Source organism: Vespula pensylvanica, chromosome 6 (genome assembly GCF_014466175.1).
Source record: "Vespula pensylvanica isolate Volc-1 chromosome 6, ASM1446617v1, whole genome shotgun sequence".
Classification (NCBI taxonomy): domain Eukaryota; kingdom Metazoa; phylum Arthropoda; class Insecta; order Hymenoptera; family Vespidae; genus Vespula; species Vespula pensylvanica.
The window spans coordinates 1895103-1911914 of record NC_057690.1 but is presented as its reverse complement, the minus strand read 5'-3'; the positions used below and the strand labels follow the sequence as shown (position 1 = coordinate 1911914).

Sequence of the window (16812 nt, the reverse complement as noted above, 5' to 3'; positions counted from 1 at the left end):
CTGAAATTAACATTTCACCAATTTCCAATTAAATACTCGAAACTCGTATTATTGATAATATAAATAAATAAATAATTATCTTTTTTTTTTTTACAAGTAAAAAACTCGTAAAAATACGAGGACGCTCATTTATGGAAAAAGTTATAACATTAGAGATGTTTATTATTGATTATTTCTTATTATTTATTTACGAATAAACTCAGTATCGTCGTAATACATTTTTTTGTTATTTATGAATCTCGATTTAATAATTTTCGAATCTGAATCATCTTATATATAAATAATTATCAAATCGAAGTAACATAGTTACGAGTCACAACTTAACAATATCAATATTCCATAAATGTGTCCGAGTTGCGTACTAGTTAGTTAAAAACTTAAATTTCCAAATTAAAACAGAGACAAATTCGAAGGTCATTATTACAAAAATCGAAGAAAATCGTAATACTTAATTTTTTTTACCCTTTTTTTTTTATATTAATGGTTTTCGATCGTAAAATACAAAAAAAAAAAAAAGAAAGAAAAAGAAACAATCGTAGAATTTAAAACGATGGAAAATTTTCGATCCAATTTTTCAAATTGCGATAAAGGATTCCAGGACTCTTAGGGATACCGATAAAAAGTTTTTTCGACAGATATTGTTCGACGAACCGATGACGATTTCGTGGCAAACGAAGGGGACAAGCGTGGATTCCGAGCGCTAATTAACGATCGACGATCGACAAAAAAGGAAAGGCCTGCGCCGGCATTGTCGAGCGGGACCTGTCGCGACATCGGGTATTACGTCTTCCATTCTCGTGCTAGCATCTCTTCCCCCATTTCGTGTACCAACGGCTGGCGAACAGAGACGATGACTACTTCTCTCTCTCTCTCTCTCTCTCTCTCTCTCTCTCTCTCTCTCTCTCTCTCTCTTTCTCTGTCTCTCTGTCTGTCTCTGCGTCTCTGTCTCTATCTCTGTCTCTGTCTCTTTCTCTCTTACTGTCCCGCTGTGTCGCTGTCTTTGTCTCTCTCTCTCTCTCTCTCTCTCTCTCTCTCTCTCTGTCTCTCTCTCGTTTACGACTCTGCTATTCCGTGCACATAACCGATCAATATGTTTCTACGGGACGCTAATTAATTTCTGCTAATTAAATGTTGAACGGCCTCTAGAAGGAAATTTATCTTTGCTCTTATCGACAATGACGACGACGACGACGACGACGACGACGACGAAGATTTGCCGGTCGATTGTGTGACAACGTGCGATATACGAAAGACGATCGTCGAGGCATATCGATCGTTGAAAAAAAAAAGAAAGAATGAAAGATAAAATAAAAACACGTATATATCTATAGTAGGAGAGAAAGAGAGAGAAAGAGAGAGAGAGAGAGAGAGAGAGAGAGAGAGAGAGAGAGAGAGAAAGAGGAAGATAAAAAGAACAAAAATTGAAAGAGAAAAACGACTTTATAGAAATCGTTATTCGCCAATCGAAATGACGATTATCGATTTTCCGAGATCGTTAATGTCGATTTTATTCTGGTATAATACAATGTCATCGGACGAATAAGAATATCTGAATTGAAATCTTTTTATCTGTGGTCATTAAGAAACGATTTTCGAAGGATCGTTCGAAAAGGACGACGTTCTCAATTTCCAAAAAAGGATAGCGTGAAATACGAACGGTACGTGTCATTAAATGTTCTTCTTTCCCTCTCTCTCTCTCTCTCTCTCTCTTTTTTTTTTCTTTCCTTCTTCTTCTTCTTCTTATTCCTTCTCCCGCGAGATATCGCGAGGCCATTTCGCGTATCGTAACCAGTTCGCCATATTCGCGCGGTGGAGGTGGCGGTAACAGAAACTGAGTTCAGACAGAGAGAGAGAGAGAGAGAGAGAGAGAGAGAGAGAGAGAGAGAGAGAGAGAGAGAGAAAGAGAGAGAGAGCGATCAAATCAATATGTTTCTTGCGGACACTAATTAATTTCTGCTAATTAAACGTTCGAACGTCTTATGAGCGGTATATATCTATTCCTGTCTTTCTATCTCTCTTACTCTCACACACATACACACGCACTCTCACTCTCATACACACACTCTCTCTCTTTCTGTTTCTTTCTTTCTTTCTCTTTCTCTCTCTCTCTCTTTCTGTATTTAAGATTCTTGACTCAAACCGGCTCACCAATGAACAACGAGATGAGAGAACGGTTCTATTTCGCTTTTTTCTCTTTTTCTTTCCTTTCTTTTTCTTTTTTTTTTCCTTTTCTTTTTTTATGGATTATCTTTCAGGTTTATATATTAGATTGTCGCGTCTCGAAAAATCGTTTATAATACTGTATATTATGTAATCGTTCTCTCGTTTGATCGTTAACACTCACACGGAACGGAACGTGTAATATATGTAGTTGGTAGATACTTATATGTTTCTTTTTTCTTTTTTTTTTTGCGCGTATTTTTATTTCCACTTTTTTTTTTTTTTTTAATTCTTTCGTTTTCTTTTTATATACGACAGGTAGCCATCTACATTGTATGCTTATCCGACATTTATGAGATCTATTTAATAAAATGTATAAGGTGCTCTTTCGCTCTCTATATCTTTATATGGATATATATATAAATATATGTATGTATTATGGTTTATATAATTTATAAGTGAAAGTATGAAGTATGTATAAAAGAAGATGATTACGAACGTGTATATATATATATATATATATATATATATATATATATATATATACGTTTATGAAAATAATTTTCGACGCCACGTGTAATAATTATCTATTCGTTAGACGTTACGTCTTTCATACTTTTTATTCGATTCTTATTAGAATTATGGTAATTAATGATAATGAATAAGTAAATTCTACTGGCGGCAAGCGGTCGATTAAAATTCATCTTTATATAAAGAAATATAAAAATTCATATCTACTCGGGCGATATTCATTAAATCGAATAACCTTATTTTCTGGCGTAGAATAATAACATGTTCAATGACATTAAATTGATACATTTATATGTGTGAACTAAATGAAAGACAATGCTTTAGGTATATATTAACGAATGATAAACTAAATTAAGAGTGAAATTCTTTCAAATGAAATTCATTCGAAATCCTTGACGATTCTTAATTCTTAATCATTCTCACGAATTTTTAACGATTCCTGCTTATGTTAAATTCATGCATGAATGAATTTAAATTAGAATTACATACTTATTCGATTATTATAGATTCCGATTCGATTATATTGAATTCTTACATATATATGTATATCTATATGTATATGTATATGTATATATGCATATTAATATTATAGTTATTATAACTTTTATTAAAACTTATTATAGTTATAATAACTCTATGAGCAGATGCGATTATAAATATATTAATAAATTAAAAAAGAGACGGAAAAGGTATATATATATATACATATATATATATATATACAATATTGAATAATTTGTACATTATTTTAAGGGTGACGGTGATGGTTTTGGGAATGATTTCAAACGAATTTAAAATTTGAATTTGAATTTGAGAAAGAGAAAACATCAAGATCAAAGATAAAGATCGATCGATCGATATCTTGAATTAACAAGAGAGTCTTTTTTCTCTTTTTGACGAAGAGTCGGACGAGTGAGAAAACGTCGACAAATATATATAATCGTTTTTTGCTTTGCATTCTGTCCACAGTTAAAAATTACTAGTACGTCAGAATATTTTCTTTTTCCTTTTTTACATTATCGTGTTTATATTAAGATAGAATAATTTAGAAATTCTCTCTCTTTCTCTCTTTCCTTCACAATCTTTCAGGTTTCTTAATTCTTCTCTTCGTTTCATAGATCTCGATTAATCTGTTTTTATGTCGATGATTAATTCGTTCGAGATAAGGAAGACAGATAAAAAAATAAAATAAAATTTATAGAAACGAAATTTTTTGCAAAAAAATATTATGTAATAAGTTTTAAGAGGATAATTATTATTTTGTTAAAGTAATTTTTTTTTCTATAATACAAACGAAAAGAATAAGAGAAAGAGAGAGATGGAGAGAGAGAGAGAAAAAGAGAAAGAGAGGATGACAAAATTTCTTTACAATATTATATAATAAATTTCAAGAGAATAATCATTATTTCGTTGAAGTACGCTCTTTTAATGGTCACATAGATAATTGGATTAGTTTGCATAAGACATCTATAATGTCCCTTTTTCCCACGTTTCAAAGAGAACATTTGGAAAGCTAAATTGTAGAAAATGTGTTTGGAAAGAGAGGAAACATTAACGTGGCCTGTCGCGAGACTAATTAACGTATTAACGAACATCTTTTTCGCGGTAGTGTATGGAAACAAACTAAACATCCTTGTACCACATTTACAAACGAACACTTCTATATGTACGTACTATGTATACACACACACACATACACACATACTAATGCAACAGTCTTATGCTTCGATTTCTTTCATTTTTCTCTTTCCTTCTCTCTCTTTCTTTTTTCTTTTTCTCTTACGAAGAACGCAACGAACGCCGGTAATTATGTCCACGATGAATGATGGATCGTTCGAAATATTTTGTAGAACATCATTGGGGACGTGGGGCGGGCTTCGTTAATTCGTTCCTCGACGCGCGAGTCAGATAAATGTGCATGGACGATGCGATGCGACGGTGGCGTTCGAGCGTTATAAATGACGTCGGTATTCATAATTCTCGAAAGCCACCGTTACGGATACCAAAAGAAAGACGTTCCTTTCTCGTACGAACCTCGAGGGGTTAGTTCGAAACTTAAGCTTAATGAGATTTTCGCAAACTCGACGTAACTTTAATTCCTATGCAATGTTCTTTCTATTTTTTCTCTTCTTTTCCTTTTCTTTCTTTCTTTCTTTCTTTCTTTCTTTTCTTGTCTTTTTTTTTTCCCCCATTAAAATTATTATTTCCCACTTTCCATTTATTTCACGAAACGTCCATCGAATTTCTCCTCAAATGTTTTATTTCTCGATTACTCAATTTTGAAATTATTCGATCGATTAGATTTGAAAATGTCGTCGATAGGATTTAATTAAAATATAGAAGCAAGAGAGTATTTATCATAATGAATAAATTTCATTTGTCGAATGGGACACTCTATCGAATGTTTCTTTCGCGATAAAACGTTGTTTACTTTTTTATTTATTTTTGACTGTATACACAAAATTTCTCGTATATCTGCTTAATTACTCATCGTCATAGAGATGGATCATTAAAAAAAAAAAAAAAAAAGGAAGAGAAAAAGAAAGAATCTCAAAGAAAACAGAAAAAAAGAAAGTACTCGATACTTCAGGAATTTTTTTTCCTCCGATTTTTGTGATATCGATAAAAAAAGACAAAAATACATTTAAAACGTCCAACCATAGAAAACATAGAACATTTTTCGTAAACGTAATTGTTACACTCGTTCGTTGAGATTAAAGTATTATTTAAACAAGAAAGAAAAAAAAAATTACTACTACAAGATAGTAAGAAAGAATTTGTTTTTGGTTCGAACGACATTGATGTAACATATATATGTACATACATACATACGTGTACATATATATGTATGTAAAAGAAATAAAAACAAAGGACATTAGTGGTTGTCGTCGTCGTGCGAACGTCAACAACCTTGTTTCAAGCATTTATCTCGTCAGTCTATGGGCGGTACTCGTCGTCGAGTGACAGGTAGAAGTTTCGTGCTCGATTCAAATTAGTTGGCAGGAAAAGTACGAACGTGTAAGAAGCGTCGTGAATGTATGTGTGTGCGTGCGTGTATACGTGTGTCGGACATTTTATTACGTTTAAAAAGCGTATCTTCTTACGTGATCTACACTTTTTTCCACGCGATCTACTACCCTTTGCCAGAAAGAGAATTAGTTTGCTAGAGGTGTAGCAAGTTTGTATTTAGATAAATATATGCATATACGGGGAGGATGATTGGACTCGTTAATCATTTCGGATTTGAATATTTCTTGTTTTTTTATTCTTTTTTTTTTTACGAACGAGAAACAAAATGAAGGATAGGTAAATGATGAAATAGAAAATTCATAGAAATTTGCAGTATCATCGAAATATCTTCTGGCGTACATAGATATGTAGATATCTACTGGTTCATACATATATAACGATAATAATATACGATGTATGTAAATAACGTAAATATTCCGTACGTTCTTATGTCATTGACAATAAATTATGTAGAATATTTTCCAAGTTTTCTTTATATGTACGAATGAGAACCGATTGAACACGTCGATCATTGATAAATATATTTGAAAGGAAATTTTACAGAGTTTCGTCCGAAACTATTATAGCAAGTTTTGAATCAACGATAGACGGTTTAAATGCAAAGTGTTTAACCTACATAGGATATGTATGTTTATATATGTGTAAATAAATTATATGTATCCAATGTCGTTGTTAATCGGCAATAATTTAAAGGAAGATAAAGTTCCATGAAGAAAATGAAATCAATTCAGCCGATGGTCAAGCCGTATCGCGTTATACTCAAAAGACAAGTTGTAAAATGCTTCGTGCTAGTAGGTATAATAAAATTTTACATCGTCCTTATCGGTGACTTTGCATCAGAATTCGATCACTACTACGAGCTGGTCGAGTCGATGAAGTCATTAAAACGAATGTGTGGTAGGTATATAACATTTCCGGAATTTCGTCTGTCGTCTCATCGCTATCTGCGAAATAACTGAAAATTCGTACCACACGATAAAGAACCGGTTCAAGTCGGTAAGCCAACAGAGAGAATTATTTGATCGAACGTTTCTCGCGTGATTGTCGCGTTGTAATCGTTTTTCCATTTGATTCATCAGGATCGATATTTTCTCTTCTTTTAGCGTCTTTATAACTTTCTTATTTTCTCTGTCTCTTTCTCTCTCTCTTACACACACACACAGATCGTTTCGATATATTCATTTAAATCGTCGTCCTAAAGTCGGATCATCATTTTCTGAGAAAGAAAAAGAGAGAGAGAGAGAGAGAGAGAGAGAGAGAGAGAGAAAGAGTAAATGAAATTTTATGTAATCTTTTTTAAACACTCTCTCGGACACTTTCTTCTTATAATTTTTTCTTTTTTTTTTTAATCTATTCAACGCAATCATGAATTATTGTTATAATTATTCAACGTTTCCTTTTTTTTGTTTCTCTCCGATTACCAGAAACATTGCTCGTAATACGTAAAAGTCGTTTAAACATTCTTTGGAGAAGTAATTGTTTAGAAATAAGACGAAGAAGACGAAGTAGACGATGAAGAAGAAGAAGAAGACTCATGTTGAAGACTCTCGTTCGAAAATGATTCGACGCGTTCGGAAAAAGTGGAAGCGGGAGCACTGCTGCGATCGTTATTAAAACTGAACGACGTAGTCGTTGGACGGTTTGTCGGTGAACACGGGAAGACACGATGCGAGAATTCCGAGAGACGCACGCGCTGATAGAAAAATTCTATAAGGACGAGTTTTAACGCTAGGACAGAGACAGAAACAGAGACAGAAACAGAGACAGAGAGAGAAAAGTTCTTCTACGTCGTTTTAAAAAGAGAGGGAACGATTGAAGAAACTCGTTCATGAGAAGTAATGAAAAATAGAAAAATAGAAAGAGAGAGAGAGAGAGAGAGAGAGAGAGAGAGAGAGAGAGAGAGAGAGAAAGAAAGAGAAAGAAAGAAAAAGAAAGAAAAAGAAAGAGAACGGGTAACGATTAGTCGGAAGAAAATCCGCGGTACAAAATATCGATCGTGGGTTGGCATCCGGGAGAGGTAACGGGCTGAAGTGTATAAAGATGGCGGCGACGGAGTTCGGACGAGTTGAAGAGAGAAGGAGGAGGAGGAGGAGGAGGAGGAGGTGCGCGGGAGACTCGCAACCCCGTACACTTCGCTTCGGATAGCACGGGTAATTGGTCTCGCGCTCTGATGGTGAAAAGAAAAAGGGGGGTGTGGAAGGAGAAGGAGAGGTAGAGAAAGATAGAGAGAAAGAGAAAGAAAGAAAGAAGGAGAGAGAAAGAGAGAAAGAGGACACGCGAACAGGCTTGGAGCATCTCAGATGAAAAACAAAGATAACTAGAGTGAGTGAGTGAATGAGTGAGAGAGTAAGAGAGACAGAGAGAGAGAGAGAGAGAGAGAGAGAGAGAGAGAGAGAGAGAGAAGTAGAGGGCAAGTGGTTTGTCGTTATCATCGACAAAAAGGATGACGTCGCGAAGGAAGGAAGCTGGGTGTGCCAAGGCGAACCAAACAAGGGCAGTTTTTACCCTAGCCTCCTTGAATGCATTATGGATGCTCTCGGTTATGTATGACTCTATCATGCTCGACGGTGTACGACTCCTCCTCCACCAGAGGAGCAATATCTCCTTCTCTCTCTCTCTCTCTCTCTCTCTCTCTCTCTCTCTCTCTTTCTGACTCTTTCTTTATTTTTCTCTTACTCTTTCTCTTACTCTTTCTCATTCGTTTTCTCAAGACGTCAAGAAAATATACACTCGACCGAGAACTCTTGTGTACCTTTGCCACCCGTACCGAGCCAATAGTAGAAGCTTCAACAACGATGGACTTTTATATACCTACTCATGTTGGAAAAGGAGGAAAGAGAGAGAGAGAGAGAGAGAGAGAGAGAGAGAGAGAGAGACAGACAGACAGACAGACAGACAGACAGACAGACATAGAGTTCCGTAATGGGCTTAGAGATTTCTTTCTCGGAAGCGCCGCGAGTTTCTCGTTACGCGTGAACTACAATTTTGCTCGAGTTAGTTAGGGAAAAGAAATTGGTATGTTTCAGAGATATAATTACGTTCGTTTTATAACCTTGTTATTCCGCTTTTATTACCAACGCTAAATCGAAGGAATTGAAAATATTGTAAGGCGCACGATGATGAAAACGAAAAGTATACAAATATTTTGTAAATAGTATGTCGGATGTAGTACGTAGTAATCTGTACGTTCGGTTGAGTACTCGCTATTAACGATTTATTGAGATGCTACAATTTTTTAAGAGGCAACAATTGCACTGATTTTCTTTTTTTTTTTTTCTTTTTCATTACATTCCTGACATTTTCTTCTTTTTGTGTCTATTTTATTTAACCTTCCTTGCATCGTACTCAATATGTTTTATAAGCTCGTTGGATTTTTCGCTTTTGAATTTTTTTATTCTTTGTTTTTTCTTTTCTTCCGAAAGGAAACACACGATTCCACAAATCATCGCGACATACGTTTTTCCGGCGATCGCTCACGAACACATTCGTTCCTATCCTACGAATCGCGACCGTCTATTTATATTACCAAAGTCCGTAAGTAGGTACCTAGTAGTCTGGTCCAGCAAGACGAGAAGGAGAAGCAAAGGAGTCGATGCCGAAACGAGAAAAGCGAACTCGCGAACAGTACTCGTGTTCTAACGGTGTTATTTATTGCCCTCGGTCCTTGGTATTCGGGGATAATAGTGTTCAAGTTAGTTATTATGTATATACCTATTTACCAATCTATATATATATATATATATATATATATATATATTACGTGAAATATTTTCACATTTATTTATAAATCAAACGCATAACACGTTAGTTAATAATATATGTATATATATATACATATATATATACACATATATATTTATATGCACACACACATATATATATATATACAAATATATAGATATATAATGCAACGATCCTAAAGTTAAGTGTCTGATTTCTAATTATATATATATATATATTTATTTATATATGTATATATTTATATATATATATAAAAGAGAGAAAGAGAGAGAGATATCAGGACATCCACTTTTGTTCGTGTTTATGTGCCGAGATATACCTACTGTTAAGCGCTAGTATAATGGTCACCCCAAGCCGGCAATGTTTTCCAGAGTAAGCGTCTATAAGGTGACTGTCATTAAAGTAAACTGTCAATTAAAGTTAACAGGTATGGATGATAGAGTCGGAGCCATAAGGTGGAGCTTTGTTCGTCGTTGTGGGCTCGAACAGAGTCCGGATCGATGCCTGGCTCCACAGTAAGGTTTGCTCGTGCATGAAACGATTCGCGAGAGAAAGAAAGAGAATAACAGAAAGAGAGAAAGAGAAAGAGAATGAGAGAGAATGAGAGTGAGAGAACCCACGCCAGAGCTCAACCAGTTCCTTTAATTGAACGAACGATTATTTCATACGCTCGACAGATTTACCACCCCACCTACTTGGCCATGTTTCTTTATCTTAATTCCGCGTTTAACAAAACTACTTTTTGAATTCTTACAAGCACTATTTTAATATATTGATAAATTGATATAAAACCATGGACTATGAGTCTTGCGTATATATAAGTATTTACGTTATCGAATTACGTGAGACATTATTCGACGACAGTGATAACAATAATTCATGTATATCAATTAACCCCTCGAGTATTCCACTCAATACGATACACGATGCGAATTCTAGCTATATTATCACTTTATATAATTCTGTTTTATAATATGGATATATGCGGGGGTGAAGGGAGAAGAAAAACATTTAGAATTTAGGTCTCTTTTTTTTTTTATATAAAAGAATCGATTTTAATTTAGGGATGTCGTAACCATTCCTTCATTTATATATATATATATATATATATATATATATATATATATTTCTTTTCTTTAATCAGATAGGTTTAATAGTCGGCAAATGCACCGACTTATTTGAGAGTATCGACAGTCGTTAGATTCGAAAATAGAGAAATTAGGTAGCTCAGAAGGAAGAAAACTTGACTTTTCCAGAAATCGTTAGAACAGACGTGGAAGGCTACGCGCGTTCCGATAGCCTAGATTCTCTATTCTCGACGTGCTTTCGAAGTTAGACGAGGGGACACCACGCTCGATAGGCAAAGAGCGTCGTGGATGGAATTGAAGAAAGTCAGTGAAACTTCGTGACGAGTTCGCTCTGTGATTCGAAGGGAGAAAGGCTTCGGTATATCTATATTTCAAACGACTTCTTTTTTTCTTCCCTTTTTTCTTTTATCTATCTTTCTATTTCTTTTTCTCTTACGTTTACGTTACCTTTCTCAGAACGTTTCGATTTGAAAATACCCTATTCCTAATGATGATAATATGTAAATGATTTGTTTATCGTTATCGGATCTTAGAACATGTTCGACGAAGAACGAAGGAGAGAAAAGAGAGAACGAAAAAATTATTGGCTCGAGTCTGTGAGATTTCTGCAAATCACAGTATCGAATAGTCGAATCGATCCCGATTAAGGTATATACCAAAGAGTTATTTAATAATAAGTTCGTTCGAAGTAATGATTAACGATCGGGCGAAAATATTGATTAATGATCTAGGTAATGAGCGAGGCAAGAAGGACAGAAGTGAAAAAAGAAAGAAAGAAATAATAATAATAATAATAACAATAATAATAATAATAATAAAAATAATAATAATAAAAACAACAACAACAATAATTATCAAAGTTTCACAAATCGACAATGAAATTTTCAAGCTCGTATTTAACAGATAGATCCTAGTCGGACACCTGCGTCTACTTTGAATCAGTTTACGAAATTTCTTTTTTTCTTCTATTTTTTTTTTTTTGTAATTTAATAGACATCCATAGCAACGCGAATTACTGCGAATTACTAGTTCGAAGATCCTTGATCTAAGTATTTTAAACTCGTAAATATTTTATTAAGAAAAAAAAAAGAGAAAAAAATGAAAGAAAAGAAAGTTATCCTGTGGGCAAGCTCCTGTGTTCTTCCGAGTTCCAGACTTCAATCATGATTTCCCTCCGAACAAGTTCTCGTACTTACTTACATGCGAATTCATTGGCACACGTAAGAACCGATAATGCACGAAGCTCGCGTGACCACTGCTCGCTAATATCGAACGTTATGGTCTCTGCGAATCGTGCCGCGAATGTCGTGCGAGTCGCATTAGGAGCTCGCGTTTTCCGCCTAATCATCGACATTGTCGCGATCTGCAGCACGAATCGACTCTTTCTTTCTTTATTTCTCTCTCGCTATCTCTCTTTTCTTCTTTTTCTATTTCTCTCTATAACATTCCATTTTTTGTGTCGTTTTATTGTACGTGTTAATATTAATATTTGTTACTTGATATTTTCTATAAATAAATATATATATATATATATGTATGTATGTATGTATGTATATATAAATATATGTATCTATAAATATCTACCTGTACAATCGGATTTCCTATTTCTTTTTTATAAAAAAAAAAAAAAAAAACATTAATACATTTTAAAACTCGGATAAAAATTATCTAATCCAGACATGATCTTTCCCTCGAAATAAGTAGAGCGTACATACGTAATTAAGTTGAGTACGTTGGTAAGTACTTAAGCGCGATGATCGTGAGAGTATGAAAAAAAGAAGGAAAAGAAGAAAAAAGAAATTGCAAGAATAATATTATTTGTCGATATTTATAGTTATGTTAACAATACGATATGCAATATTAAGAGAATTCTTTTTTACGTGCGTAAAAAGTATGATAAAAATTTTCAGAGTGGTAGAGGGTTGCGGAGAGAGGAGAAGGAGGAGGAGGAGGTGAGGTAGGGCAGGAAAGAAAATTTTAAACGATAAGAAAGCAACCGACTTTACTTCTTTACACCTCGTAAAGCCGCGGACGTCAAGTCGAGACCCCGTGGCACGATTAAAAGAAAACGGAACCTGGTGTTATATTTATTGGGTTCGCGTGAGGTCCATCGGATTGCCCGATCGAGGATTAAACCCGGTGGATCGTTCGTGCCCCGTAATTTGTGTGGCATCGGGATAGTACGAGATATACCTATCAGGTTCGTTGTTTTTTAAATGCTTTTCAAAGGAATAATTCAAAGAAGATCGATACCGATTATACGTAATTGTTTCTTTTTTTATAATTAACCGTAGCAGTAGGATAGAGATTAAAATTGAAAAAAGAGAGAGAGAGAGAGAGAGAGAGAGAGAGAGAGAGAGAGAAGAAGAAAGAAAGAAAAACAATGACGAAGAAGTAAATCAAAGGAGAAAAAAGAGAAAAATTGATCTCACCGTTGGGACTTGTGGGTCCACCGTGGGGCGTGTAAAGATGTCCGTGAGGATTATGTGGATGAGGGGGTGGGGGTAACCAGGCAAAGCTCGCGAGCGAATGCGGAAATCCTGCAGGATTCCATCCAGGAGCGCCGGGTGCACCGGCTAGGTAAGGCCCTCCCTGCGAGGGCCTTTGGACCCCAGGGTGTATTGGCTGAGGCACTACCGGACTCGACTTCTCCTCCTTCTCTTGGCCGGTCTCGAGATCTCTCTCCAGTTCACAGTCCGAGTCCATTACGTTGAGATCTTCCGACTGGCCGACGCTTCGTATCTCTTGATCCTCGAGATCAAGATGATCCGTCGTTCTGTCACCTTCGAGAGAACGATTCGCCTCGGAATCGCTACGATCGTCTAACATTTCTCGCCTACTAACTGGCGATACGGAACGTGGATTGGTCATTCTCTCGATTCTCGAGTCTTCGTCATCCTGAATCCTCTCCCGTTCTCTTTGCAACGTTGATTCGGAGATTCTACTGATCGGCGAGTCCGTTGTTAATCGTCGATCGTCACCGCCACGATCCCTTTGTACTTCCTGGTCTATTCTGATGGGCGAGGATGATTTGTCGTGACTGGTCGACCTCGAGAAATCCTTAACTGTAAGAATCTCCTGTCGACCGGCCGACGGATGATGTTGTTCCTGCTCCTGTATTCGATTCTGATGATGATGGTGATGATGATGATGATGATGATGATGATTACCAAACGCCGCTAATACCGAACCGTGAGGACTTAGCCTTGCCAAGAGTTCTCTGCTCTGTAATCTTTGTTGTTCCAATAATAATTCCCTATATCTAGCCTCCATCTCTAGATTCTTTTCAATGTCCATTCGTTCCTCGTTGTCTCGTCTGGCGTTATTAAAATTTCCATTTCCGCCGCCACCGACACCGCCACCTCCTCCGCCTCCGCCTCCGCCTCCTCCTCCGCCTCCTCCGCCTCCTCCTCCTCCTCCTCCTCCTCCTCCGACACCACCGACACCACCGACACCAGCCGCCGCAGACTTCTTCGTGCCGCTGAGCAAAGCGTCCACGCTGAAGCTGATCTTACCGTTTCTTGGTTTCAAATTCGACGACGCCGACGTTGGGGTTGCCATGTCGACGTCCTCGCAAAGACGATCGCTCCCGGCACCCTGCCCAGCCACCACACCCTCGCCGTTGCTCATAACGCTCCAGCTCGATAATTTTTTCCTTCTAACCTTCGAACGATCTTCGAAGAATTTGTTTCTTCGTACGTGTGCGTACGTTCGGTTAAACAAACCGAGGCCGCCTTAGCCGACGGGTTCTCCCTTTCGATTAATCTCTCCTCTTGTTTTTTACGAGAACCTTTTACGCGTACTTCCTTACTAGTACTCAATAAATTTCCTTTTTATTACGATCCAACGGGGATACATTTACAATTAAGATCGATATCGATCCCGTTTTCTTCATTTTATTCCTTATATTTCCTATTCGCCGATCGATTAAATCGATCTAACCGATCGAACAATATTTTTTCTTTGCGATAAAACTATCGTTAAACCTTGACGTTATCGTCATCGTCTCTTCTTGATTATCCTCGGTAGAGTTTGTCGACTCTGTCAGTTCACTGTATCGTCGAGATCGATCTCGCCGAGTAAAAACATAACAACATCCGAAACTTTTGACGCACTGTGTCTCTTATCAGAAACCACAAGTTACTCATTACTGTGATCAGCAATACGGGTGATTGCATTAACCGATTATCCTCCGACTCTTTATCACCAACGTTATCGTTAAATCCTTGGAATAGAACGCTCCTCAAAAATTGCCCTATCCTTATTCGAATAAATTGGAATCATCGAAGATATAACTTCTCCGACATCCAAATGAAAATTATCCAACATTAGGGCATATCGGTGGGACGCATTGCAGGGAATATTTTCGGCACTGTCACACAGTCCCTTCGGATCTTCGATCTTCTTTTTTCGAAAGATTTTCGAACACTGATATATATATATATATATATACATATATACATACATATATATACCTATATATATATATATATATATCTCCTCACGACAAAAAGACCGCGGCGCTAAGGTGAATCCAAAAATGATGGGGAGAAGTAACACGTAGGTCGACAGACTTTGATGACGAGGTTTTTAGGATGGAACGCACAGGTAGATAAACAGGCGGACAGGCAAACAGACAGAGAAAAAGAGAACACGAATGGTGCGCGTGTGTATGTTAGAGAGCGAGCGAGCGAGCCAGCGAGCGAGAGAGATTCAGAGAGAGAGAGAGAGAGAGAGAGAGAAAGACAAAAAGATAGACAGAAAGAGAGAGATAGAGAAAGAGCAAAAGGAAAAAGCAAAAGAAAAAGGAAGAGAGAGAGAAGACCGGCTAGGCAGGTCGACGGGTCCCACGGGTTTCAATGCGTAATCCAAAATAATCTGGCGCGTGGTAGCCGCTGCTGCCGCGGAAACGGCACTGATTACCAGCTCGGTTGAAGCCGCAACGGAGAGCCCGAGCTTGAGCTAGTTCTCTCTCTCTCTCTCTCCCTTTCTCTCTCTCTCTCTCTCTCTCTATCTCTCTTACTCTCTCTCTCTCTTCGGTCACGCCGGTTTCTCTCTCTCCTTTTCCCTTGTCGGTGAACGATCGTCGTGCTGTGCGCTCTGGTGGCACCGGGTTGTGCGCCGCCCCCGTGAAACCAGTCGAACCGGTACGGGTTTTGGGCTGTCGACCAATCGGAAGGTGTATCGTCGTACGGCGGGCGTTTCAATGGAAGGCGTTGCCGTCTTCTGGGTCTCAACCAATCCTGGTTTAACAGACGAATCGAAGGTTATATTGGAGAGAAAGAGAAAGAGAAAGAGAGGAGAGAGAGAGAGAGAGAGAGAGAGAAAGAGAGAGAAAGAGAGAGAAACATAGGACGAATTTCCATCGGCAGGTGGCGTTGCTGGACTCCCATTGGGGGCGCTGCTGACATTTCGAGTAGCATTGCATTCTCGATTCGATTGGAAGGGATGAAAGCTCCGCTCCGTCTTTCGGAGTGGGGAGCCGACTTCTGGAGGGTGGAGCGGAACGAGGACGACGTCGAGCCAGCCCGAGGACGAGCTAACGTTCGGGGAACGTGACGACTCCTAATTGTCTAATTCCCGGGCGCGCGATGCGCGAATTGATTGGCAATCCGAAAGGTGTATATATATATATGTGTGTGTGTGTTCATCTGTGTGTGCGTGTATTTCTGTCTCTCTCTCTCTCTCTCTCTTTCTCCCTCTCTTTCTCTCTCTCTCTGTCACTCTCTCACTCAGTGTGTATATATAGGTATATATAGTGCACGCTGCCCTTTCTCCGTTCTGCCTCTAGTATTCAACCCCCATCTTCTCTCTCTCTCTCTCTCTATTTATCTATCTCTGTATCTCCCTCTCTTTCTTCCTTTCTCTCTCTTTCTCTCTTTTAGTCTCCTTTTCTCATTTTCTCTTCTCTCTTCGACGTTTCCACTTTCGATAGTCGGAAAAGCTCATTTTGGTACGCTTATTAAAGAGAGGCGTTGGCATTTCTTCAAAGAATCGGACGATCCTCTTAAACATCTTACGGAATCAAGCGGTTATTATTGTTGAATATTGAGAGATAATTAATTTTCTAGAATCGTTACCGATCGATTCGTTAGCTGATATTGATAGGAACTACAATGCGAAGCTCTATCGTATAATATAAAGTTTGGTGAATACCTACCACATACCTTTATATATATACATATATACATATATATATTTATATACATACCTTTATATATACGTATATATATTTATATACATACCATTATGTATACATACA

The 16812-nt window shown here is 37.3% G+C and overlaps 1 protein-coding gene and 1 long non-coding RNA gene across 2 annotated transcripts in view; one reads left to right on the top strand and one right to left on the bottom strand.

The window, feature by feature from the left end:
* The window catches only part of LOC122629923 (homeobox protein HMX1-like), a 19480-nt gene extending 3951 nt beyond the window's left edge, over positions 1-15529 (bottom strand). The window contains exons 1-2 of the mRNA XM_043813829.1: positions 14006-15529; positions 12983-13912 (exon numbers count right to left, since the gene is read on the bottom strand). Coding sequence (XP_043669764.1) covers positions 12983-13912; positions 14006-14180 — 1105 coding nt within the window. The 5' untranslated portion in view covers positions 14181-15529. The remainder of the gene's footprint in view (positions 1-12982; positions 13913-14005) is intronic.
* On the top strand, positions 12558-13730 carry LOC122629924. The gene is made up of 2 exons (XR_006327373.1): positions 12558-12750; positions 12845-13730. It is a non-coding gene; the product is annotated as an uncharacterized LOC122629924 (long non-coding RNA).
* Positions 15530-16812: the final 1283 nt, after the last annotated feature.